This window comes from Caretta caretta, chromosome 2, assembly GCF_965140235.1.
Source record: "Caretta caretta isolate rCarCar2 chromosome 2, rCarCar1.hap1, whole genome shotgun sequence".
NCBI classification, from domain to species: Eukaryota; Metazoa; Chordata; order Testudines; family Cheloniidae; genus Caretta; species Caretta caretta.
In genome coordinates, this window is record NC_134207.1 from 223987984 (window position 1) to 224014805 (window position 26822).

The 26822-nt window shown below is 38.0% G+C and overlaps 1 protein-coding gene across 6 annotated transcripts in view; it reads right to left on the reverse strand.

The window, feature by feature from the left end:
- The window catches only part of VPS50 (VPS50 subunit of EARP/GARPII complex), a 198629-nt gene that overhangs the window by 112741 nt on the left and 59066 nt on the right, over positions 1 to 26822 (reverse strand). For all 6 annotated transcript variants that reach the window (XM_048838154.2, XM_048838156.2, XM_048838153.2 and 3 more), the window contains 3 exons: positions 22309 to 22407; positions 18821 to 18961; positions 9754 to 9889 (listed from right to left, as the gene is read on the reverse strand). In XM_048838154.2, coding sequence (XP_048694111.1) covers positions 9754 to 9889; positions 18821 to 18961; positions 22309 to 22407 — 376 coding nt within the window. The remainder of the gene's footprint in view (positions 1 to 9753; positions 9890 to 18820; positions 18962 to 22308; positions 22408 to 26822) is intronic.

Genomic DNA, 26822 nt, shown 5'->3' on the forward strand with positions numbered 1-26822 from the left:
AAATATGAAGAATGAACCACCCGGCTAGCTACATACTAAACAGATGCATCTTTTTCTCTGAATCATCAGGATAATGTAAATGGATACTGCAGTCATTACAAGTTCTTTAGACGTTACTGTGACCTACTCTGCTGTGGCATAATTCAGCAGAGACAAATCAAGCCTGAATTATAGATCAACTTGTCTTTGACCTACTTACAACACTAGGCCAACAATGCTTGGCTTAGGCTGAAATGTTGGTCATCTCTCCTGCCAAACATGGGGGAATGGATGGGTGGGTGGATTGATATCAAACAGATGTCTAGTACACACAGAGGGCCATTGCTATACACTTTTATTAAAAAGTTTCTGAGGCTCTTGTTTTGAGCCCCGTCAGGCTGGATGGGTCTGGTTTTCTGTCTTTTATCCAATATTATGGGGAGCTATTTCTCACATAGAATCATAGAACTGGAAGGGACCTTGAGAGGTCATCTAGTCCAGTCCCCTGTACTCATGGCAGGGCTAAGTATTATCTAGACCATCCCTGACAGGTGTTTGTCCAACCTGCTCTTAAAACTCCCCAATGATGGAGATTCCACTACCTCCCTAAGTAATTTATTCCAGTGCTTAACCACTCTGACAGTTAGGAAGTTTTTCCTAATGTCTAACCTAAACCGCCCTTGTTGCCATTTAAGCCCATTGCTTCTTGTCCTATCCTCAGAGATTAAGAAGAACAATTTTTCTCCCTCCTCCTTTTGTGTACTTGAAAACTGTTATGTCCCCTCTCAGTCTTCTGTTCTCCAGACTAAACAAGCCCCATTTTTTCAATCTTCCCTCATAGGTCATCTTTTCTAGACCTTTAATCATTTTTGTTGTTCTCTGGACTTTCTCCAATTTGTCCACATCTTTCCTGAAATGTGGTGCCCAGAACTGGATACAATACTCCAGTTGAGGCCTAATCAGCGTGGAGTAGAGCAGAAGAATTATTTCTCGTGTCTTGCTTACCATAGTCCTGCTAATACATCCCAGAATGATGTTTGCTTTTTTGGCAACAGCGTTACACTGTTGGCTCATATTTAGCTTGTGATCCACTCTGACCTCCAGATACTTCTTCCTAGGGAGTCATTTCCCATTTTGTATATGTACAACTGATTGTTCCTTTCTAAGTGGAGTACTTTGCATTTGTCCTTATTGAATTTCATCCTATTTACTTCAGACCATTTCTCCAGTTTGTTCAGATCATTTTGAATTTTAATCCTATCCTCCAAAGGACTTGCAACCCCTCTCAGCTTGGTATAATCTGCAAACTTTATAAGTATAGTCTCTATGCCATTATCTAAATCATTGATAAAGATATTGAACAGAACCAGACCCAGAACCAATCCCTGCAGGACCCCACTCATTATGTCCAGCAATACTGTGAACCACTGATAACTACTCTCTGGGAACGATTTTCCTACCAGTTATGCACCCACCTTATGCAGCTATATGAATTTGAAATCACCTCCTTTTGCCCTAAGTGTTATATAAAAAACTTCTAAAAGGAATACAAAGGCATTTTGTTTTATGGAATTTGGAATAGATGGAAAAATATGCAATTGTGCATGATTTCAGGTGAAGGTGAAAATCAGAGGCATCTGGAGATCTTTTCTTCTAGATAGCTGATTTAGGTATACAACATCTCTAGTTTCCCACAAAAATTTCTACTTTGTAAACTTAATAAAGTTTTATTTCAGTCCTGGGAATAAGAAAGGCTTTTTTTGTTGCCTCCTTGCTAGACAGGCACAACACAAACCATTTTCAGCTAGATTCATTCTCTGAAACTTCCTCCACCTTTGCTGGATAACAAAAGTGTTTTTCTAATAACCAAAGCTCGAGAATGAATTTTGGAAGTTGTCTTTTCAACTCTTTCCTCTACTGTAATTTTGTTAGTTCTTTTCTGTTTACAGATATGATGCATAGATCCCGATCCTTCAAAGGCTTATTCATGTGATTAACTTTCCATAACAGTACATAATGTGAAACAGATGCGCAAACCTTTGCAGGACTGGAGCATTCCTTTGTTGATAGCTTTTGTGACTGGAAGTTTTAAGAGATTACTTCAGAAGGAACAAAACTATTTGTAGTAAACATTTAATTAAGCTCCTAACTGTGCAGGTAAATTTGAAAACAACTTTATAGTAGTTCACTAACTAATTAACTAGTAGTTTATTAGGTATTTGGCATTGCAAGCTCTCTGTCTTGTATAGCCTGCATCATATACCATACAAAAAGTTCTGATTGTTTTGGGTTAAAGAGTTTTGTCATTTTAAAATTATTTTATAACGTAAGTAGATATCTGATGATAGTGCTGAAAAGCCAATCCAGGATTGGGACTTTATATATTTGTACAATGCCTAGCACAAATGGGGCCCGGATCCCTAACTGAGTCCTTTAGGTACTACCATGATAGAAATAATAGCAATAATGTTGGACACTGTACAAACAGAGAATCTCTGCCCTGGAGGGACTGCAATCTAAACATGCCATCCAAAACCTGGGTTTTGTTAACACCTATTTAACTGAAATGACCTATAAGCAATAGGAAGAAAAAATTACTTTGTTAAGATTCCACAATCCCTACTCTTTCAATTACATGCTGGGAAAATTCACAGTAAACATCCAAGACCTCAAACAAATCCTCCAACAAAACCATAGAAAAGTAATCACACAGGATTATTTTTCAGGTCATCTTTGTAAATCATGAAGCAGCTAAAAAAGCGCACAAGCCTATTTCCCCCTCTCTGCATATTTGTGAGTCAACTTTAAATGTGTTTGTTTTTGAAAAATAGTATGGACTATTAAATATCACAGACAAAAACGATCATGCCAATTAAATTTAGAGTGCACCGCAGTGTAAAAGCATATTTTTACATGATGACCAAGCTTCACCTTTCTGAGATGAAAATACTGGCTTGTCAAATTTATGATGTAACATGAATTTATAAACAAAAGTGAAATTACAGAAAAAGTAGCAATGATCAGAGTGTCTCAGAATGTCATTATAGGTTGCAGTGGTTATAAATTCAATTCACTAGATTTATTTTCACTTAGATTTAACAAACTATATATAATGTTAATCGTGTATGATATTTCAAATATTACATTTTACCAATTTATCAGATGTGATCACTCAGGAATAATAGTTCTATTCTAATAAAATAGAAATTTTTTGTTATAATTTATTGCTTCTCAGTTATGACAGTATTCAACAAATGAAATAAAATAAAACTGATAGCTTTATTTCCCATTTTATGAGACATACTAAAATATTAACATACCATAAAAATATGTTTTAGGATGTATGTGTTTGTATCTAGAGTTAACCATCTATCTATCTTCATTACTTAAACCCATTTTCAAGGGTTTTTTTTTTTAAACTGGTCCTAAACAAAATTTCTCTAAGGGCAAACTAACACTGTGAACCAGAAAAAAATTATTTTCTTGTCTTAGGAGCTGATCTTGCAACCTACACTCACCCAGTAGTTTTTACTTGCAATTCCCCTAATCTTAGTGGGGTCACCTGTGTAGGGACTTCTCTACTTCCAGCTACACATGATCACAGTAGAATTCCAGATATTAATCACAAAACCAAGTGGGGGTTACTCTTGGAAGCAAGTGTGACTTCTTGGGGAGAGAGGGGGCTGAACAGAATCACTGCTGCCTTGATATTAATGACTCTGTACAACTATAAAAATGTATTAGCTAAACACTAGTAACTGAGATGTCCACAGTGTTTCTAAAAATGTTATTCTCAGCAACTACCACCTTACAACAAGATCCCCAGGTAAAGTATTAAGGGAAAATAGGCAATAAGAATAAATAGAAGCCCCTAAATAGAAGTAAATTTTGCACTGAAATCTGAAGAAACAAAAAAAGCGCTAAACTTTCAAGAGACCCAGTTTATATAAAGGTGCAAAAAAATCTGTCTCACACACATTCTGGAATTAAAGTATTTGTTGACTCTTACTACAGTACCTCAAAAAGTGGACTAATTTATAAAGTGAAAACATGTAGGAAACTGACTGATTATTCAGATACCTTTAATTCTTCACAAATAGAAAAAATGTTTAGTCGCATTTACATTTTAAAGTTATGTAAGCACAATACAGGCATTAAAATAATTACAAGTCTAAGTAAACATAAGCCATGATGACGTACATTATGTCTACTATCCATGTAAGAACCATTTGGACAAGCTGCAGTCTGTCATGGAAAGAGCTATGCAATTAATGTCTTCTGAATCCACTGCTTCTCACTCGTACTCTTGGAGTTCTGTACCATGAGCAAGAGACACTTGATCTATTAGAAGTACTTTGTGAACACTTTTTACTGTAAGTAAAAAAGCACAATAAGGGAAGAATCTAGAGCAGTAGTTCCCAAACTTTAAGAATGCGTGAACCCCTTTCACTAAATTGTCAAGTCTCGTGAATCCCCTCCTAAAAATGAGTATTTCCAGGGATTTTCTCCTTTACCTGAGTACAAATTATAAAAGCAGTGATCTTGGAAATATAAAATTTGTTTTATGACATGCTCATTACACACTATTTATTATTATTTATCATTACAGTATTTTATTACATTATGAAAACGGCAACACGCTTCCAAGATCTCACTTTCGTAGCTTATATCACTTTGAATAAGCCTGTTCTAAGACAGGGCTCCAATGTTTCATCAAGGAGTATCAAATGTGAAAACATGAAGGTATTTAAGCCAGCTCAAAGAGTTCCTCTTACACAAGCATTCAGGTCTTGAGCAGTCCAGGCAAACAACGCATGTTACAACGAAGCTTAAACTTGTTCTTCATAATAATTTTAAAAACAATGCCAGCTGCCGGTTTAAAAACAGCCAAAAATATCCACCTCCCTTTTCATTTCTTATAAGGAGTCTTGAAGTTTAAATCTCTTCAGTGTGATAGATATGCTTGCTTTGATCTGCTTAGCTCTTGGAAGTCCAGGGGCTCCGGGCTGCTAGTCCCATGCTCCCTAGGGACAGCTCTGTCCACTATTAGGGAATTTTTTCCCCGAGAACCCCCTGTAACATTTTGCGAACCCCCAAGGGTTCACAAACCCCAGTTTGGGAACCACTGATCTAGAGACAGCCTTAGGTTCATGCCTCAAACTGATGAGATCCAGCTACACATACAGAAATTATAATGCTCATTCAACAGCTTCAGTCTACTGAGTTTCACTATTCGAAATACTATAATGGACACATTATAGTAAACTATCCTACAGCTCCCTCTGCTGTGTCCTCCTGCTCTACACACTGCATGGTCTTGTTGACCTTTATACTTTATCTACAGAATGTATCATAGCCATTAAATATAGACATTAAATAAACTAGGGAACCCGGCTGTCTGATGCAGAATTAATACCCACTGTTCCATTAACATGATATTTATTTTCTTTCAAATATTAGACTTATCAATTCCCTTGCTAAATGAATTTTTTGGGGTTTTTTTTAGAACTGATTCACTATTCTTTTTTAAACATGGTTCACTTTTAATTCTTATGCACACTGTACAGAACAGCTAGACTAAGTGCCAAGGGTGTCAGCAACTTACTCTTTGTGCAACATAAAATCTAGAGTAGTACTAGTGCTGTACATATATAAACACTCAAACAGCGAATTTAAAATGACATAAGAATGGCCATACTGGGTCAGACCAAGGGTTCATCCAGCCCAGTATCCTGTCTGCCGACAGTGGCCAATGCCAGGTGCCCCAGAGGGAGTGAACCTAGCAGGTAATGATCAAGTGATCTCTCTCCTGCCATCCATCTCCACCCTCTGACAAACAGAGGCTCGGGGCACCATTCCTTACCCACCCTGGCTAATTGCCATTAATGGACCTAACCTCCATTAATTTATCCAGTTCTCTTTTAAACCCTGTTATAGTCCTAGCCTTCACAACCTCCTCAGGCAAGGAGTTCCACAGGTTGACTGTGCGCTGTGTAAAGAAGAACCTCCTTTTATTTGTTTTAAACCAGCTGCCCATTAATTTCATTTGGTGGCCCCTAGTTCTTATATTATGGGAACAAGTAAATAACTTTTCCTTATTCACTTTCTCCACACCACTCATGATTTTATATAACTATCATATCCCCCCTTGTCTCCTCTTTTCCAAGCTGAAAAGTGCTAGTCTCTTTAATCTCTCCTCATATGGGATCCGTTCCAATCCCCTAATCATTTTAGTTGCCCTTTTCTGAACCTTTTCTAATGCCAGTATATCTTTTTTGAGATGAGGAGACCACATCTGTACACAGTATTCAAGATGTGGTCGTACCAGGGATTTTTATAAGGGCAATAAGATATTCTCCGTCTTATTCTCTGTCCTTCTTTTCACGATTCCCAACATCCTGTTTGCTTTTTAGACTGCCACTGCGCACTGTGTGGAGGTCTTCAGAGAACTATCCACGATGACTCCAAGATCTTTCTTCTGATTAGTTGTAGCTAAATTAGCCCTTATCATATTGTATGTATAGTTGGGGTTATGTTTTCCAATGTGCATTACTTTATATTTATCCACATTAAACTTCATTTGCCATTTTGTTGCCCAATCACTTTGTTTTGTGAGATCTTTTTGAAGCTCTTCACAGTCTGCTTTGGTTTTAACTATCTTGAGCGGTTTAGTATCATCTGCAATACTTTGCCACCTCACTGTTTACCCCTTTCTCCAGAAAATTTATGAATAAGTTGAATAGGATTGGTCCTAGGACTGACCCTTGGGGAACACCACTAGTTATGCCTCTCCATTCTGAAAATGTATCATTTATTCCTACCCTTTATTCCCTGTCTTTTAACTAGTTCTCAATCCATGAAAGGACCTTCCCTCTTATCCCATGACAACTTAATTTACATAAGAGCCTTTGGTGAGGGACCTTGTCAAAGGCTTTCTGGAAATCTAAGTACACTATGTCCACTGGATCTCCCTTGTCCACATGTTTGTTGACCCCCTCAAAGAACTCTAATAGATTTTTAGTAAGACATGATCTCCCTTTACAGAAACCACGTTGACCATGACATGTGACTGAACAGAATACCACTTTATGTAGTCTAATGCAGCGTTTCTCCTCTGGCTGCATGCAGCCACCAGGGGCTTTTCTGGTGGCCACAGTCTCCTGGGCTGTGATTGGGGGAGAAAAGAGGGGGCCAAAATAGTGTCTCCTCCCCATCCCTCTGGATCCACCACCTTGCTGTTGGTTGCTGGGGTGGCCAGCAGGGGTTGGGCACTGCCATCCTCTGGAAACACCTGGGGCACAGTGCTAGAGGAGCAGGCTGCCGATGAGTTCCCCAACCTTCCCAGGGATGGTGGGGCTCAGGCTTTGGGCTTCAGCCCTGTGGTGGCGGGGCTGCAGGCTCCAACCAGGGGGCTTTGGGCTCCCGCCCCAGGCTCCGGCAGTTGCTGGGGCCTGCCACTGCACAAATACTCATCCCTGGGCCCGAGCTGCAGGGCTTCAGGCTCAGGCAATGGGGCTTCAGGTCCCAGCCCACCACTGCCTTCTCCGACCCTCCATCCTGGGCTTAATTTATCCCTAGGCTTGCCAGAGCTGAGTAAGTCTGCTGTAAAATGTGATATTTGTATGTTTGTAAATACCACTTTCACAACAGACTTACTAGCTAGCAATAAATAAATTACAATGATTTGGATATGTATATGTGCATATTTGTTTATCCTAAAGCTAATTAAGTATTTTAGGAAAAAAAAGTCTGAGAGCAGCCACCAACAAGAGTTGGTGGCCGCACTCTGAGGCCACCAAAAAATTTGTCCTGAGAACCCTTAACGGCTCTTTTAAAATGGGTTTTGCAGTAATATAGAACACTGCTTAATTCAAAGTTTTAAGCAGCACCAGAAATAACCACTCTCGTGGGAATGGTCTGTTATACAAATGATATAAGGATTATAAAGAAATGGGCTATTACAACAGTGCTGTGGCATACACTTATTTTAGGATATCTGAATTATTATATAGGCAGAAAAGAGAGCCAAATTTTCACAATAGAATCCACCTCCACAGCATAACTTAAAAACAGAATATGCTGAAGAAGTTTTAAATATTTAAAAGTATTATTGATAACGTAAAATGGAATAGAAAAGGGGATTAATAAAGACTCTTTCCCCCTAAGGGGCACATCAAAAGAAACATCTGAATTTTAATTTAGTCATATGGAGAATACTTGAATTTGCAATACTACTTTTAATAAATTAGCCCTCATTAATTTAAAAAATACTCTACGCAATATATTAAAGGCCCTTAGAAGAAAAAATACATTTATTATGCTTTCAACTTTGAAGTAGAGAGGCAATCTAAACGACTGCAAATGTAATCAATTTTAATACCGTGGGTAAGTGTGACTTCAAAATATATGTTTATATGCAGAGGTGGATTTCAAAGTGTACAGAAAGTGGTAAGATTAGTCCATTTTCTCCTGTTTCTCTCGCCTCCATTTTTATTCTTTCTTCACAGTTCATTCTAAAGGATGTCAACATTTTTTTACTTGTTTTACACAAATCAAGCTTTTTATAACAGAGAAGGAGAAATATCTGCAACAGCATTACCAGAAATACCTGTCAGAGAGAGAGAGAAGCTACTGTTTCTACTGGTCTGCAGATATAAAGACCATGGGTGAAATCCTCTCCCATTGAAGTCAATGGAAGTTTTGCAATTGACTTCAATGGCGCCAGAATTTCACTCTACGTCTACTGCCATATCCAAGTATCTTGACTAACAGGAATGTAGACAATGTTTGTCTTTAGATACTCTCATCAATTCAAGTTATGTACAGTGCAACCTGTGTATAAGAGGGCTGTGCAAGACAAACAGGCTCAAGTGCTTGGAATGCTAAAGGAGTGTACTAGGACAATACAAAAACAGCCTACTCAAGACTAGATGATACTATAGTCACAATGTGCCATGGAACAGGCGGGTTTTAAGGCAGAGGTTCTGGATTTCCTGGATGTAAAGTGAAGGAGCGTTGCAGGCCTTAGGGTGGCAGTTCCAGGTGTGTAAGTTGGCATAGAAGTGCAAAGATCAGACTGAGCGAAGATGACAAAGGCTGTAGTAAGGAGAATCACTTCCAAAACATTCCAAAAAATAATTGAATTGATTAACAGAGAATCATATTACTCGGTTTTAAAGCTACTTCCCCCAATAAACATCCCAGTAGCCCAATTTACTAAACTTAAAGTCTGTTTTACACATTTTGACATAGTTCCAAGAAATCTGAAACATAAAATTGATACCTTGCCTGTTTCTCACCTAAGAAACAGTTGCAGCCTGTATATATAATATAAAATTACCAGTTTTATATATGAAGCTTTAAATTGCTTAAGACACTCAAGTATTCAGCAGTATTTGTTTTTTCTATACTAAATTCAAGGAAGTATGGATTAATAATGACTCCAAATGCAAGCATATAATGTTAAAGGGGAAAACATTAAGTTTTTAAAGAATGACACACTCTAGTTGACATCTGGATATTTTAAAGAATAGTTTAATAAACAATCGGATTATTTATAGTCTCCAAAGTAATGTTTCTGTGTGCGCGCGTGTGTGTGATTACACATGTAAACAGTAGTAACTACATACTGGAGATAAACAAAACAAACAACAACATTTAAGATATTATAGGGTCAGGGCCACAGAAGTACCTGACTAGAAACTAGTAACTTGAACACTTGTATTTTATTTTCAAACAGAATACAAGAGAATTAGTTCAAAAGTCATATCTTACCAGAAGACGAAGCAGTTCCCTCATCTCGGTCATGTTTCTCATGCCATTCCATCGTTCGATAATAACTGAGCATGACTTCCCAGAGTGCTTTGCAGAGGTCAGCAAGACATGGAATGTAGCTGTCTGATGTAATATGCTACAGAAAAGAAAAGTTAGGCCTGTGAGAAAACTAACAGTTCAGCTCAGTTTTCCGAATAAACAAAAAAGAGAGGCTGTTTTGCCATTTGTTACCCAGTCCCAACATGGGATTGTGAAGTGCTTAATACTTACGAGTTTTAGTTTCAAATAAAAATGTTAGAGAGTTACTTTAGGTCTTATATTGGTTGCGAAACATACAATATGAACTGCACCATTAAAAGTTTACACAGTCATCCCTGTTTTGGAGGGGACTACAATCTGTGAATGTCCACTCAATGCTTGGCTCTCTACAAGGACTAATTTGTTAAGATGCTGGTTTTGATATTTCGACCACTGTTCACTAGAAACCGGACCAATGCCAAACATTTATTTCACATGTATTTATCCTAATTGTATCTCTAGCACAGTCAGAATAAAAAGGGAGGCAGTGTGGTCTATTGGCTAGGGTACAGGACAGAGTTTGGAGATCTAGACTCTGCCCCGGCTCTGCCATTGGTCCACTGGGTGACCTTGTGGACAGATTACTTTCTCTTTCTGTGCCTCTGTTTCCTCTCTCACCCTTTTCCTGCCTTATCTATTTAGAGTGTAAGCTCCTCAAAGCAGGTTTTGTCTCTCCGCGTTTGCACAGTACCCAGTACAATGGGGCCCCTATCGTGCTTAAAGGCTCTGGACACCACAATAATTAAATTACTCTAATATGTGCAGTAGCACCGAGAGGCCAACTTGGTTTGTCTAGATTGTCCAAACTGTCTAGATTGAAGGCTAAGCAAAACCCTCTCAAACACTGCCATTTGCGTTTTAAGATTTCATTAGAGAGCAGACCATCAACCTCATAAAAAGGCTTTAATTGAATATAATACATATTTCTACACTGGAGTTATGCAGCAAGAAAGCAAATACATTCATCTCCTATGTGGTAAGGGCAAGCAGGGACAGCACAGAGATAGTGCAATATATGAGATGATAAACTCATCATTCTGGTTCATTTGCCATCAAGAGGCAAAGCCTCAAATCTGGATGAAAATTTAAAAGAATGTGCCCGATTGAGTCTGCATTTTAGAGTGCTGTTGCTTTATGATGTTCATGTTTAAATGTTCCCACCTAGGCCTGAAATTAACACTTAAATTACGTGAATCGAGTTGTGGTGAGCAGTTCATACATTTCTGCTATTTCTTTACCCAAAGTAGACTTCTGCAAGGTTAGGTTATGATAAAAACTAGAATTACTTTGCAAAGTTTACTATGTTGTCACTATACTCCTTAATTAGCCTCCCACAATACCTATGATTTAACTTTTAATTCTCAGTGAAGTTTGTTCAATGGCTGTATAAGGCTTCAAACATACGAGGTACCCACTCACGTAAAAATCAATATGTCAAAACCTTAGCTATTCTGTTTTAAACACACAAAATAATGGAATCCTATCCAAATTATCTAAATTACCAAATACTACATACACAGGGCTAAAATTTTAGCATCAGTTTCATTCCAAGGGATTCACATCTTTTGATTATCTACTGATCTATTATTTGTGGTTTCTTAACACTGAGAATTCTTAGTGGTCAAAAGATGTTTGAAGAAAAAGTAGGTAAACATTTGAAAATTAAGTGTGGTTTGATAGCAAATATAAACTGGAGAGATATACAAATAAATGTGGAGGTTACTTAAGCCTTCCCATTTTCTCAGCTTTATCAGAAACAATTATAATCTGAAATGGAAGCATACTTTTATTTTCTACTCAGTCAGGTTCACTTGTCTCTCTCACTTGAGTAATATTCCTGGTTGTAAGATACACTGCTCAGGCCATTCATATTCACTTACACTCTGCCAGTGATTAAATACTCATGAGGATCATTCTTTAGAGTTAATATATGTCTCTGGTGAAAGTATCTTGAGACCTCACATTAATCATTAAGTCTTTTCAGTTTTTTTATTATTAATTATAATTCTGGGCAGATTTCATATCGAGTCAACAGAACTGCGCAGTGTAAATAAGTTGGGCACCTGTGAGTACAATCTTCAAAAACCATATGGCCATAAATTACTAAGTTATAGCACCAGTCCTCTCTAAAACATGAAGAAAAGATGGCACTGTGTTTAAAATAACAAAAAAAGTCTCCTGCTGATGTTATTCACAGACATATCATAGACACTATATATATTGTCAAAATTAAGACCAAAATTTTGTAGTATTATATTTTATTTATACTAAATTGCTACCAGATGCTTAACACAATATTTACAATGATGAGAAAGGAATACAAGCAAAAAGAGGAAAAGAACAGGTTAAAGAATATTTAAATGAGTTAGACGTAATCAAGTTGGCAGGCCCTGATCAAATTCATCCCAGGGTACATAAGGAATTAGCTGAAGCTATCTTGGGACTGTTAGTGATTATCTTTGAGAACTCCTGGAGAACAGCTGAGGTCCCAGAGGAGGAGAAACACAGTACCTATATCTTTAAAAAGGGGAACAAAGAGGACCCAGAGATCTGTAGATCAGAAGGCCTGACTTCGAAACCTGGAAAGATATTGGAACAAATTATCATCAATATGTAACCACCTATAGGATGTGTGTTATAAGTAATATCCAATATGAATTTGGCAAGAATAATGCCAAACCAACCTAGTTTCCTTCTTTGACTGAGTTACTGGCCTAATGGATAGGGGGAAGCTGTAGATGCGATATATATCCTGATTTGAGTAAGGCTTTTCAGACAGTTTCACATGACACTCTAAAAAGCAAATTAGAAAAATGTGTTCTTGGTGCAATTACTATAAGGCCATCCTCAAAGAGTAGTTATCAAGGGTTCACTGGCAAAATGGGGAGATGTATCAAGCAGGGTCACATAGAGGTTTGTCCTGGGTCTGGTACTATTCAATATTTTCATTAATGACCTGGATAACAGAGTTGGGAATATGCTTATGAAGTTTGCAGGTGACACCACTGGGAGGGGTTGCTGACACTTTGGATGACAGGATTAGAATACAAAATAATCTTGACAAATTGGAGAACTGGTCTGAATTCAACTAGATGAAATTAAAGAAAGACAAGACAAGTACAATATACTACACTTAAAAAGAAAAAAAAATCAAATGCACAGCTAAAAAAGGGGGAAAACTGGCAAGTGGTAGTACGGCTGAAAAGGATCTGGGGGTTATAGTGGATCACAAAGTGATTATGAGTCAACAATGTGATTCAGTTGCAAAAAAAGGCTAATATTGTGGGGTGTATTAACAGGACCGTCATATATTAGACAGGAGGTAATTGTCCCATTCTACTTGGCACCCCAGCTGGAGAACTGTGTCCAGTTCTGGGCACCACACTTTAAGAAAGACGTGGACAAATTGGAGAGAGTCCAGAAGACAGCTACAAAAATGATAAAAGGTTTAGAAAACCTGACTTATTAAAGGTTAAAAAACCGGGTATGTTTAGGTCTTGAAAAAGAAGAGTGTGGGGGAGGGGGACCTGATTAAAGTCTTCAGATATGGCTCTTATAAAGAGGACTCTGATAAATTGTTCTCCAGGTGCACTCAAGGTAGAATACGAAGTAATCAGCTTATAATGCAGCAAGGGAGATTTAGGTTAGATATTAGGAAAAACTTTAACTACAAGGGATTGTTAAGTTCTAAAATAGGCTTTCAAGGAAGGACATGGAATTCCCCCCTTTGGAAATTTTTTAAGAACAGGTTACACAAACACCTGTCAGGGATGGTCTAGATATACTTGATCCTGCCTCAGCACATGGGGCGGACTAGATGACCTTTCAATGCTCATTCCAGCCCTACAATTCTGTCATTTTATGATTTTGCTTAACTCAGCAAGCTACCCTGCCATTTCAATTGGCTGTGTCATCCTCTATTACCTCCCCTAAATGGTTATGCAAGTTGCTCTGCGCTGTTAAAAACAGCTATATTTCACATCAAAACGAGCTGCATTTAATTCATGAAGGGATACACAATAATTTGGATTGATTTGTGCCATATGAATGTAAATAATCTTTCAAAACTATGTTACTTCAAACAGTATTCACATGTTAATACTTTAGATAGTTTAATGTGCTCCTGACATAATGAATTCTCAAGGTGGTCATGCATTATAAGAAACATAATCCACTTTGCTTGAATAAATCCATACAAATAGCACTTAGCATGTGAGGAACCATGCTGGTCCATTCACTGACCAGTAACCATAGTGCTTCTAGCGTAGTTGGCAAGAACCAATATAAAAACATACTGAGACACAGTGAACTAAGAACAAAAACAAAAACAAAAATCTTTCAGATCTCTAAATGGAGATGTTTCTACTTCAAGATAGCCAGCAAGCTTAAACAGAAAACAAAAGTACACCGGACCCTCGCTAGAACGCGCATCTATATGTCGCGATTTTGCATACAACGCTGTCGTGGCCTTGGATTCCAAATTTAATTACTTTAATTGCAACTAATTTCCCCACGGTGTTAACGCGGTACCGTGCATGGATCCCAAATCCCGCGTTCTAGCGAGGGTCTGGTATACTGATTTGGTCCCAAAATAAATCCATTTTCACAAGGCAGGTAAGTAAAATGAACAGCTGAATTTCTTTGAACTAGGCTCAGGGAAACAAAATTAATGTATAGGGAACGTATCTCAAAGCTTCTCTGCTGCAGAACTAATCAACAGAAAAGAAGGATGTGTAGCAGTTCGGACAGAACATGCCCGCAGAACAAACAAGCTCAGCAAGGAAGTTAATTGAACAACAGGCTTGCAACAGGCTTATTAGGACACTGGCTTGCAATATGCTGTACATGACCAAGAACGAATGAAGAGAAAATAATGCTTTTTTACATTAGCATGCAATCAAAACCTGACTTCGGAACAAGTATACATATAAAATAAATAGGTAATATATATTATGGTAGATTCAGCGCAAAATACAGACAAACATTTTAGCATTCCATATACAGTGTTCACTGAAGGTTTATAGACAGGTTATTTTAGTGGTAAAAAAAAAAACCCATTACTGCATAGAACATGAATGCAAGAAATTTTGAAAATAAAGTTTCTCAAGTATGGATATCCTCACCTGGGACTCCAGCAGTCACTATTCAAGAATAACAAAAGAGTACTTTTAAGGAATCTGCAAGTGCCATCACAGCATCCTAAATCTATCGATTTGGCATACGTTTTTGTTATACAAGCAAACGTCCCTGGAGACATTCTGAATTTAATTCCAGAACACACATCAAACAGAGTCAAATGGGTTCATCAGAAAGATTTCCAGAAAATCACAACAGTAAATCTACTCAAAGGGAAGATTTAAAATTTAATATGACTGAAAATGTTTAATTTGACTAAGCAGCCTGGGGCTGATTAGCTACTTTTATGTTAAAAGTTTCCTGATTTTACATTGTAATGAACATACAGGGTCCTAGCTCTATTAGATACAGACAAATAAAGCTGATTTTTTTAGTCTCAGACTACTTACTACCTGGCAACCTTGATACAAGTGCTGAATATGGTGGGTTCCTTTTTATGAAGAAGTGGGAATGAAATAGAATTGCTGTAATGTTCCAGCCTGAAAGTTTTATTCAGTCTTACTTCTCCTATGAAGGTATTGCAATAGGCAATTACATTTAAACCTAATTGGGCCTAGTCAAAGAACTGGTTCCACCAATGGGCAGACTTAGACACTGACCACATCCTGCAATAGGAAGACACCATAAAAGCCTATTGATGGGGAGGTACTGAACAGCAAGAGGGCTTGTTTTTTTTTATCTTAAAAAGGAAGTTAACTCTCAGTTGAGAGCTCCAAACCTTGAGTCCAGGGAGAGAATGACAAAGTACCTGGGGAAAGAAGCAATTGAAGTAGACTGAGAGGGGCAGATTTGAAATCCAGAAAGTAACTCAGGAATTGTCAGTCCTGTGGAGGAACCAGGGAAGCCCAATTTTGAGAGACACCTGTTTGCTGGATTTGTATCATCTTGTTGACTTTTGACATGAATTAAAGCAATTTTGCACTAAGCATTTTGATCTCAAAAAGAAAAGGAGTACTTGTGGCACCTTAGAGACTAACCAATTTATTTAAACATAAGCTTTCGTGAGCTACAGCTCACTTCATCGGATGCATCGGATTCATTGGTCTCAGTAAGTTTCTGCAATCATTGCCACACAAAGTCATTCTTTTCACGATTTGTGCAAAAGTCCATGTTCAAATGTGGAAATGGTTGGGGGCGGGGGGAAAAGAGAGAGAGAGAGAGAGAGAGAAAAAAGAGAGTTTGCTTTTGGCTCTCAACCTGAGAATGAGTCTTATTGAAAAATACATTTCAATTTTTCATTAGAATATCAAAAAATGAACCAACTAATTGTGCAGCCAACATTTTACAGAACTATTTGAAATACATACGAATATTAGCCTTAATTGTCACTTTGCACTAGATCCTTGAGATACACAGAGTTTACCAAGAAAGTGAGGAATGTGTTTCAAGAATTTTAAATCAACATCATACCATATTTCAAGAGAACTTCATATTATTGTGCCATATTCATTGTGCCTTAAATACAGGGACATCTTTTGCTGTGCATCAAATCTCTTTATACAGAGAACCAGACAGTAACCTCTGAAGTGCCACATAACTTGAAAATATCAGTTATTTGCTTTGTTCACAAAGAAAGAAAATCAATTAAGCTAATGACATATGAAACCATGTTGTAATTCAGAGAAGGTAAGCTGTTTTAAGAAAACATGGAATTGAGAATTTCCAGTAACGTATAAATCTTTCTACATAGTAAGGATGTAAGCAGGAGTGGAGACTACCAACACTACACAGTTAATTGAGAGTCTGAAAGAAATTGGACCAGCACATTACTATAGTCTGCAAACAATTAAATTAGGTAGTGTTACAAATATCAGTGAAGAAAGGGAATCACTACAGAGGACTCTAGAAAGTCATGGAAGGGAGAGGAAACAGCAGAATTCAATTTTAAAAAAAACAATGCTAAAAGAATTTTTTTTAATTTTTTTTTAAAAAAATCAAAGTTTAAGAGAATGAAGAAACATGAAAAAGCAGCAGACTTCAGAGAGAATGAAGGGGTTCTCAAACTTCACTGCACTGCGACCCGCTTCTGACAACAAAAATTACTACACAACCCCAGGACAGAGGACCGAAGCCTGAGCCCACCTGAGCTCCACTGCCCTGGGTGGGGGAGCAAAGCCAGAGTCCCATTGTCCTGGGCAGGAGGAACAAAGCAAAAGCCCAGGGGCTTCAGCCCCAGGCAGGGGGCCTGTAACTTGAGCCCCACCATCCCAGGCTGAAGCCCTCAGCCTTTGGCCCTGGCTGGTAGGGCTTAGGCTTTGGCCCTGGGCCCCAGTAAGTCTAATGCCAGCCCTTGCGACCCCATTAAAATGGGGTCGTGACCCATTTTGGGGTCCCGACACACAGTTTGAGAACCCCTGGTTTAGTGAACAGAGCAAGGGATTTGGTGTCTTCATTCTTTTTACCACATTGTACATCAATTTATCTGTATAATGGAAATGCCATCCACTGCTGGTCCCTGCCACTTCTCTACTCCATCCTTCTGGAGCCTTATTGGATAAGCCCTTCCTCTCCTCTGAAGGTGATTTGAAAATCAGCTTCCCAGTACCACAGATCTTAGGGTCTGTACTCCTCTTTTCAAAATATATTTTGGGCCTGAAATCAACATGAGTGTCCTATTAAACAAAATAAAAAAAAATCTTAAATGCAGAAGTGTTTACTGGTTGAAGCTAAGCAATTCCAGAACATTTCTAAGAAATGAAAGAGCAGCATAATAATCAGTGAAGGAATTTTAATCTTTTTGATACTATACTTCAATTTAAAAGAATGATTGAAGGAGTTGGTCAGAAGTTTGAGTTAGTCAAGGTTTGGTCAAGTGTGAGAATATTTGAGGGCTCAATCTGTGATACACAAATTTCTTTCAGTACCTTCAATCTAGAGACACAATTTCAAGTTTCATGTCAATGTCTGGCTGAACTGAAGTACCTCTGAGCTCACTAATTTTCCACTATTTTTTCAAAAAGTAAAGAAATCCCTCAGAGTTTAATGGTATGATCACAAATGAAGCAAGATAAAAAGTATATTGAAAGTAGCATTTAAAATAATCACTTTTTCTAATAAAATATTTTTGAAAAATTCCCAGTAATAGATGCTAGTTATACATTTATTTAATATTTTGAGGAAAGGAAATTCTTATAATTAGTTTTCTGTTTTTTAAATAGAATAGGATTCTACATCATATGTTCAAGACATTTTAATTTTTTCCAAAGTGAGATATACACAGATACACAGCACGTGCAAGCATACTAGTTAAAGGAAAATGTATTGTAACCACATTGTGTAAGCTTCCTTTAATCAGGCTTTTGAATCTCAATATTAAAGTCATATATGGGTCTCTTTAATTTGCTGGAATTATGGACCTGACTCAAAATTAAGAGAAAAGATTCCCATTTACTTCAATCTGCTTTGGATCAAGCCTTCAGTGAAATTCACTATGTTACACACTATTCCAACTGAGAGCCTGATCCTGAATTCACTGAAATCAATGGCAATTCTACTATTAATTTCAGTGGGTAAACATCAAGCCCTAAATTCAGAAGTATGAAGTATTTATCTCCTATTTGTGGTCTGAAATTTCTGTCTCTCTTTTTTAACACTAATTTGAGTGTATGATCACACTTTTGAACCTCAAAGTACCAAGTATCATCTTAATCCAAACCCACACAGGATTTTGATGAACTAGTCTCTCATTAACTCCATGCAAATTTTATTAAGTGATTGTAACAACAGCTGAAATTAAGATCATTTTAATAATATAAATATACACACACACAGTCTTAAAATGAGACATGTTAAAGGTGATATGCAAAGAAAAAAGTATGCAAATACTATGTAAGACAACTATGTTACCACGTACTGTGCAGAGGTCCTTGTACTGTAGCTTCTGAAATTTGGTGTCCGAGTTTCCTGCGCACAGCTCTACGTACCCAAGAACTACCTGGAACACTGTGTTGTGAATGGCTTGAGTGAAGTGCATATGTAGTTGGTCCATCGCTGTCTGAAAAAGGAAAGAAAAGCAGAAGAGCATTACATTGATTGGTTAAGTTCATCTGGTTATCTACCAGACCTTTATGTCCTTTTCAGAGTCACTGCTCTACAGGACACATTCACCCACCTTGTAAGTGTGACCTACATTCTTTGTTCCCAGATGTATAACCTACCATTTGGCTCTGTTAAAACATATGTTGTTCAAATGAGCTCACATTACCATACAGTCTTGAAAAGAAAAGGAGTACTTGTGGCACCTTAGAGACTAACCAATTTATTTGAGCATAAGCTTTCGTGAGCTACAGCTCACTTCATCGGATGCATACTGTGGAAAGTTTAGAAGATCTTATTATATACACACAAAGCATGAAAAAATACCTCCTCCCACCCCACTCTCCTGCTGGTAATAGCTTATCTAAAGTGACCACTCTCCTTACATTGTGTATGATAATCAAGGTGGGCCATTTCCAGCACAAATCCAGGGTTTAACAAGAACGTCGGGAGGGTGGGCGGGGGGAAGGGGCGAGGAAAAAACAAGGGGAAATAGGCTACCTTGCATAATGACTAAGCCACTCCCAGTCTCTATTCAAGCCTAAGTTAATTGTATCCAATTTGCAAATGAATTCCAATTCAGCAGTTTCTCGCTGGAGTCTGGATTTGAAGTTTTTTAAAGTCTGCTGCAGTTTCCACGGTAAACATCTGATGAAGTGAGCTGTAGCTCACGAAAGCTCATGCTCAAATAAATTGGTTAGTCTCTAAGGTGCCACAAGTACTCCTTTTCTTTTTGCGAATACAGACTAACACGGCTGTTCCTCTGAAACCTGTTGTAAAATAGTGACTTTCACGTCTATAATCGCGTGACCAGAGAGACCAGGGAGGAGGTATTTTTTCATGCTTTGTGTGTATATAATAAGATCTTCTAAACTTTCCACAGTATGCATCCGATGAAGTGAGCTGTAGCTCACGAAAGCTTATGCTCAAATAAATTGGTTAGTCTCTAAGGTGCCACAAGTACTCCTTTTCTTTTTGCGAATACAGACTAACACGGCTGTTACTCTGAAACCTTTCATACAGTCTTGGTGGGTCTTATCATTTCATCAGTCCCTATCATTATTTACCACTTCAATTTGTGTCATCCGCAGTTTTTACCAGCAATTTTATATTTTCTTCCAGATCATTACTAAAGATAGTGAATAGCATTGGGGTGAGTACAGATCCCTGTGGGATCCCACTAGGGAAAAAAAACAAAAACAAAAAAAACACATTTGATTACTATTTCCCATTTACAATCTTTTTAAAGATTTATCAGCTAACCTATTTTTAATCTATTTAATGTGAATTACATTGATTTTGCAGAATGCTATTTTTTTTTTATCAGATCATGCAGGACAAAGCCAAATGCCTTACAGAAGGCTAAGTATATTACATTAACACATTTATATTTACAAGCCCAAAGTCGTAATCGCATCAAAAATTATAGCTAGTTTGACAAGACCTATTTTCCACGCAAACACATTGAGTGGCATTAAATATGTTAACATCTTTAATATTTTACTGATTGCATCCCCTATCAGTTTTTCCATGATTTTGCCTAGGATCTAGATCAGTCTAACTGCCCTATAGTTTCCTGGGTTTTCCCGTTACCCTTTTTAAATATTGGTAAAACATTAGTTTTTCCAGTCCTTTGGAACTTTCAAAGTGTTTCAAGATTTGTTTAAAAAAAAAACAAACAAAAAAATTAACGTTTCAGAGAGCTCCTTAGCCATTCTTTTAATATTCTTAACTCCACAGGACCAGATAAAGTTAAACACTTTTGAGTGAAAGTTAATAGTTGCCTTTTATCTTCCTCCCCAGTTACTGACGGAAGAGAGTAAGATACGAATGTCATTCTGCTTCTTTCCAAATACAGAACAGAGAAGCAAATAATCAATCGGAGCATTTTCCGCTAAACCTAGCTTGAATTACATAATCTAAATAGAATGAAAAATGAAGGCCTTAAAAAGGTTTGGTACTAAAGTTACCCAAAATGAACAGCAATTAAAATAGGGAGACTTCATTTTGTGCTCTGCATATACTGAAGTGTGTTTCAGGACATGTCTAGAACTGACATCTTTCAAATAAAAATATAGCCAATACTGCAGTATCAGTAATGTCAGTTAAGAAAAAAAGTTCCTGCTTTATGATGCATGTAAGGTCTAAAATACTACTCACTGTTTCATTCTGTTGATCAGAAAACTCTCACAAGTTAGGCACATTCATTAAAAAATGTTTAATTATTTACGTATGTTTGATTAATTTGCTTATTGACATTTCCCAACATATCATACATTATACTTTGGAACCACAGATGGGTTCTATATACTTTTAAAGCCTTGCATTTAATAAATGAGTTGATTCTTCCAAATACATTAAAAAAATTTACAGATTACCATCTTTTTCCTGACACAACTGCTTATTTTGGAGTATTTTAATACTTTTGAAAAATGCTTTAAGTTAATAAATAAAATAGGACCAAAACCAAAGCACCAAAAAACAATTTACATACAGTTGAAAAATTATGTTGTTGCCACAACAACAAAAGCACTGAAAAGAGCAAATCCACATGGATGAAAGCACTGTTAAAAAATTAGCATTCTAAGGTCAACCAGGCCTCACACATTGCCAGATAAATCAACAAATCCATGACCAGGAAAACCTGGGCTAAGTCCTTACCTCATCCTCAACAGAACACAGAGACCCTGAGATAGTGTCCAAACCCCTTCCCTGGGGGGCTGTTTTATTGATAACCCAGAGACACCAACACCACAATACAAACCTCAGCCTAACTTTCCTCCTCAAGCTTGTCTATTACTAAGGTCTCTCCAGAACATCCTCAGTCCTAGCTCCTACTTTCCTTGAGCTCTTTAAAAATATATATATATATATATATATATATATATATATATATATATATATATCACTCCGACCTCTACTATCCAGGTTGGAGTTAACTGGATCCCCCTGTTATCATGATTCTCCAGTAACTACCGTATATCTTAATGAAACGTGACTTAACCAAAAGAGTATTGCAATCCTATCCAAGGTTTTAGATCGGCAAGACAGTTACATAAACTGGGTTTAAACTCAGCTGCAACCTCTAGTATGGAATGGCTACAACAGCTCCATATTGACCAGAAACGACATTTTGCATTACCATGCAACCGATCACAACAAATATGAGCATTGCTAAAGTCTTTATAAACACATATGCAACAAGATAGAGCGCGGTCAATAAATAAGTTTCCAAGGTAGTCCTTGCCAACTTAATATTGTGGCAGCATTTATTTTCTTTATAAAATATGAAGAATAAGTACTAACCTGTGTCTTTCCAAGTAGTCTGTAAGCCTGCTGCACCTTGGTATAATGATTGATATCAAAGTTCTTGCATATTTTGGAGAGGGCTACATCTAATTGTTCCTAATTTAATTAAAGAAGTAAATGTTAAACATTCAATAAAAGGAACCAAGGAGTTATTTTATTACACTATGAGGTTTTAATCCATATTTATTACAGGGGCTGGTAGCATCATCTATTAAGTTAGCCCGACGCTTCCCATTGTAAGTCCATGTTTTCAACTCTTAACTCTGATAAACTTTAATTAGTTAGACACAAATTTGCCAGGCCAGGTGACTGCCTCAGTATTTCAGCCAAAATGGCTTAGCCATGTCTAAGTTTGAGGCTCGTGAAAAATATGCTGTTTTGCTCATGTTAAAAAGATTCTGGAGACTTCTTTGAAAAGCTCTACTGTCCAATACTGTGGAGCAGGGACTTGTAATTTTCTAGGGGCAGGCAGAGGTCTTCATGTCAGGCATGTGCCTTTTGCCATACCCATGAAAATCCACCCAAATTTGGCCAAGTTATAAGCCTTAAAAATAAATAAATAAAATAAATCGCAATTTGTACATGCTCCACAGAGACTTGTTACAGCTTCACAGCTGAAAACTCCAAAAATTCCATCCATACTGAGCATGCTCCAGCCTGGGACCAAACAGGACTTCCTCTGCAATTGCAGCCAGAATCCAGAACTTAAAGCGTGTCTCTCCTGAACTCTCAGTACTTCACACTGCTGATGCCCAGAGAGCCTTCTGAAGGAAGCTGCCTGATTCAAATGCACAAGGAACAAGAGCTGGATGCCAGGTTCGGATGGGAGTAAACTGGGACAAAAGGCCTAGGAATACACAACTTGGAATGGAGATTTTCAGGCTGGTGAAGGGGGAAGGAAACTGGGACTGAGAGCTGGGATGGAGGAATACTGACTGAGGACAGGGAGCAGAAGGGGAGACTGGAATGGGCTAGGCAAATAGATTGGGACCATAACTAAGAGCATGGGGGATATGATTCATAGATTTTTTTGTTTTATTTTTTAAGGCCAGAAGGGACTATTATTCAATCATCTAGTCTGACCTCGAAGCAGAAAGAACCAGAGTGAATACAAAATAAATTGAATATAGTTTCAGCTACTACAACTTCTGCAATTCCCCAACCAATTTTTGTGGATTTAAACCCCGCTTTCCTTTTTTGTGTGTAATACAATAATTTTCCCTCCCCTACTTCTGTGTGAAAGATTCACACAAAGCAGGAACATGAGAGAGTCAAAGTGACTAAGCACAGATTGCTATCAAATGCACAATGTAAATTAAATGAAAAAATTAGAGAATTTTTCTCTTATCCTCCAGATATAGTTGTCTTAAGTATTACTTGGGTAACAGAAAATAAATATTCAGAAAAAGGCAAATTTTGAACCTAACATTGTGCTTTGAAGTAGCAGACTGACAAAATGCATGGGAAGAAACAGAAGCACTCAACAACTGAAAAGTGCCACTACTAAAAGATTAACCAGCTGAACAAGAGTTCTTATATTCTCAAATAATTGATAATATAAAACACTCCATGAAGCACAGGCTGACCTTATGTTAATCTTTGCAATGTGTATGACATAGCTAATTCCAGTGTTTAAAAGAGGACTTCTCTTTCTTGAATAGGGACAGAAGGGAGATAGGGACATCTGGTCAGACCACAGGCAGAATGTACTGTTCCCAAAAACGGAGGTGAAGGGGAGAAAGCTTGTGCCTGAAAAATGATGCTCACATCTCTACAGGTCAGGCCGGGGGGAGAGGGAGAGAATGTTGCTGGTTGGACCAAAAAGGGGATGCACCACTCCCAGTGGGGGAGAGGAATACCTGCCCCAAAATGCCTGTGCTAGCCTTCCCCTCTCCTCAAGTTTGCTGTATCCCAGTGACTGGCTAAGGGGGAGAAGGGAGACTTGTAGCTGATTGCCTCCCCCAAAAAACAAATTTAAAAACTTCTCGCTAGACTGCTGATGCCTTTTGCCTCTTCAGCTGTCCTGCCTTCCCACCCTGTAGTTCTAGATAGTGAGCTGTGTTTCCAGGATACTGTGGGTATGACCAATTGCCTGTTTTGGGGGGATGAGGAAAGGATTTTCTTTCATTGCGCCAAACTGGCTAAGGTGCAATGGGTTTTCACCTTCCTCACAGCATTGTGGAAGCACTGGTGGGGTAAAGACAACTAGGATTCGGAATTCTAATATTAAGGGAATATAGAAATGTGCAGTCTGTTGCAACTTGTGACCACTATCCAATGTGGATAAAGGCTAAAAGGGCCAGCTCCTACAGATAAATGAGACCTGAAATTTCACTGGTAGACCCTGTGTCAAGGTTCCTCCCCCACTCTGAACACTAGGGTACAGATGTGGGGACCTGCATGAAAACCTCCTAAGCTTATCTTTACCAGCTTAGGTCAAAACTTCCCCAAGGTACAAAATATTACACCCGTTGTCCTTGGATTGGCCGCTACCACCACCAAACTAATACTGGTTACTGGGGAAGAGCTGTTTGGAAACGTCTTTCCCCCCAAATACTTCCCAAAACCTTGCACCCCACTTCCTGGACAAGGTTTGGTAAAAAGCCTCACCAATTTGCCTAGGTGACTACAGACCCAGACCTTTGGATCTTAAGAACAATGAACAATCCTCCCAACACTTGCACCCCCCCTTTCCAGGGAAATGTTGGATAAAAAGCCTCACCAATTTGCATAGGTGACCACAGACCCAAACCCTTGGATCTGAGAACAATGAAAAAGCACTCAGTTTTCTTACAAGAAGACTTTTAATAGAAATAGAAGTAAATAGAAGTAAAGAAATTCCCTCTGTAAAATCAGGATGGTAGATACCTTACAGGGTAATTAGATTCAAAACACAGAGAATCCCTCTAGGCAAAACCTTAAGTTACAAAAAAGATACACAGACAGAAATAGTTATTCTATTCAGCACAATTCTTTTCTCAGCCATTTAAAGAAATCATAATCTAACACATACCTAGCTAGATTACTTACTAAAAGTTCTAAGACTCCATTCCTGGTCTATCCCTGACAAAAGCAGCATATAGACAGACACACAGACCCTTTGTTTCTCTCCCTCCTCCCAGCTTTTGAAAGTATCTTGTCTCCTCATTGGTCATTTTGGTCAGGTGCCAGCGAGGTTACCTTTAGCTTCTTAACTCTTTACAGGTGAGAGGAGTTTTCCTCTGGCCAGGAGGGATTTTAAAGGGGTTTACCCTTCCATTTATATTTATGACACCCTGCACCAGTAAGGAGGAAGAGAAGCCTGAAATCTTTGAAGAAAAAGGTCTCTCTTGGTACTCGTCTCTGCCCACCTGAGTTAGAGGACTCAGAAGTGAGCTGAGTCCTGGGTGTCAGGGATAGGCAAAGAGGTCCACCGCAAGTTACCGGTGATTTGGTAAGAGCTTAGTAACCCCACACGGGACTCAGTTAAATGCCTGGTATGAGAGATGGGTGAGCATATACCATCCCTACCCACTGTTAAGCTACTAAAGTCTACCAGTTAAAATCCATTCCAGTGTCTGTCTCTCAGTCACCTGTGTATCCTGAACAATCAAGAGCTTAAAGAAAAGGAGTACTTGTGGCACCTTAGAGACTAACCAATTTATTTGAGCATAAGCTTTCGTGAGCTACAGCTCACTTCATCGGCATCGGATGCATCCGATGAAGTGAGCTGTAGCTCACGAAAGCTTATGCTCAAATAAATTGGTTAGTCTCTAAGGTGCCACAAGTACTTCTTTTCTTTTTGTGAATACAGACTAACACGGCTGTTACTCTGAAACCAATCAAGAGCTTGAGTGTTAACATGAACTACCTGTAAATTGCTGCTGCTTCAGCAGAATTTAATACAAGGCAGGATTTACTTTACAGAGCAATGAGGAAGAATGTAGAGGTGCATGCAGCCCTTTCAGCAAATTAATTCAAAATCTGTTCAGTCGGATTATCACAAGATGAAAAGTTAGTTGCTAATAAGAATCTTGTCAGGTAGGAATCAGAAACCGTGAATCAATGAAAGAGAAGTGGGAATGTGAAATCTGAGTGAAAAAAAAAAAGATATGCCTAGCCTGTGTTAAAAGGGAAAAATAAAAGCAACATTAATCCAACAACTATTTTAATCATTCCCACGCAGAATGAGACCATGGAGGAGAAACCTATCACTAGAAGGAAAAAAAAAAAGGAAAGTTGTGTAGAGGTTTTAATTAGACTGAAGTGAAATATAAAAAGGACCATGAGGAAAACTTTAAAAAAAAAATACTACAGCTGCTTCTAATCTACTCACAAACCTGACTTTCCACAAAGTATATAGAATGCCATATCCCAGATAAACTCCATTCCTTTCTGACTGCTTTAAAATTAAATGCTGGCATAAACTTTAATTAAATATAGGGCCCACAAGTATAGCTATCATACTACTGTGGGTTTAACTCTGTGCACACAATTCCATATGAACTACAATGTCTAAAGCATTACAGAGA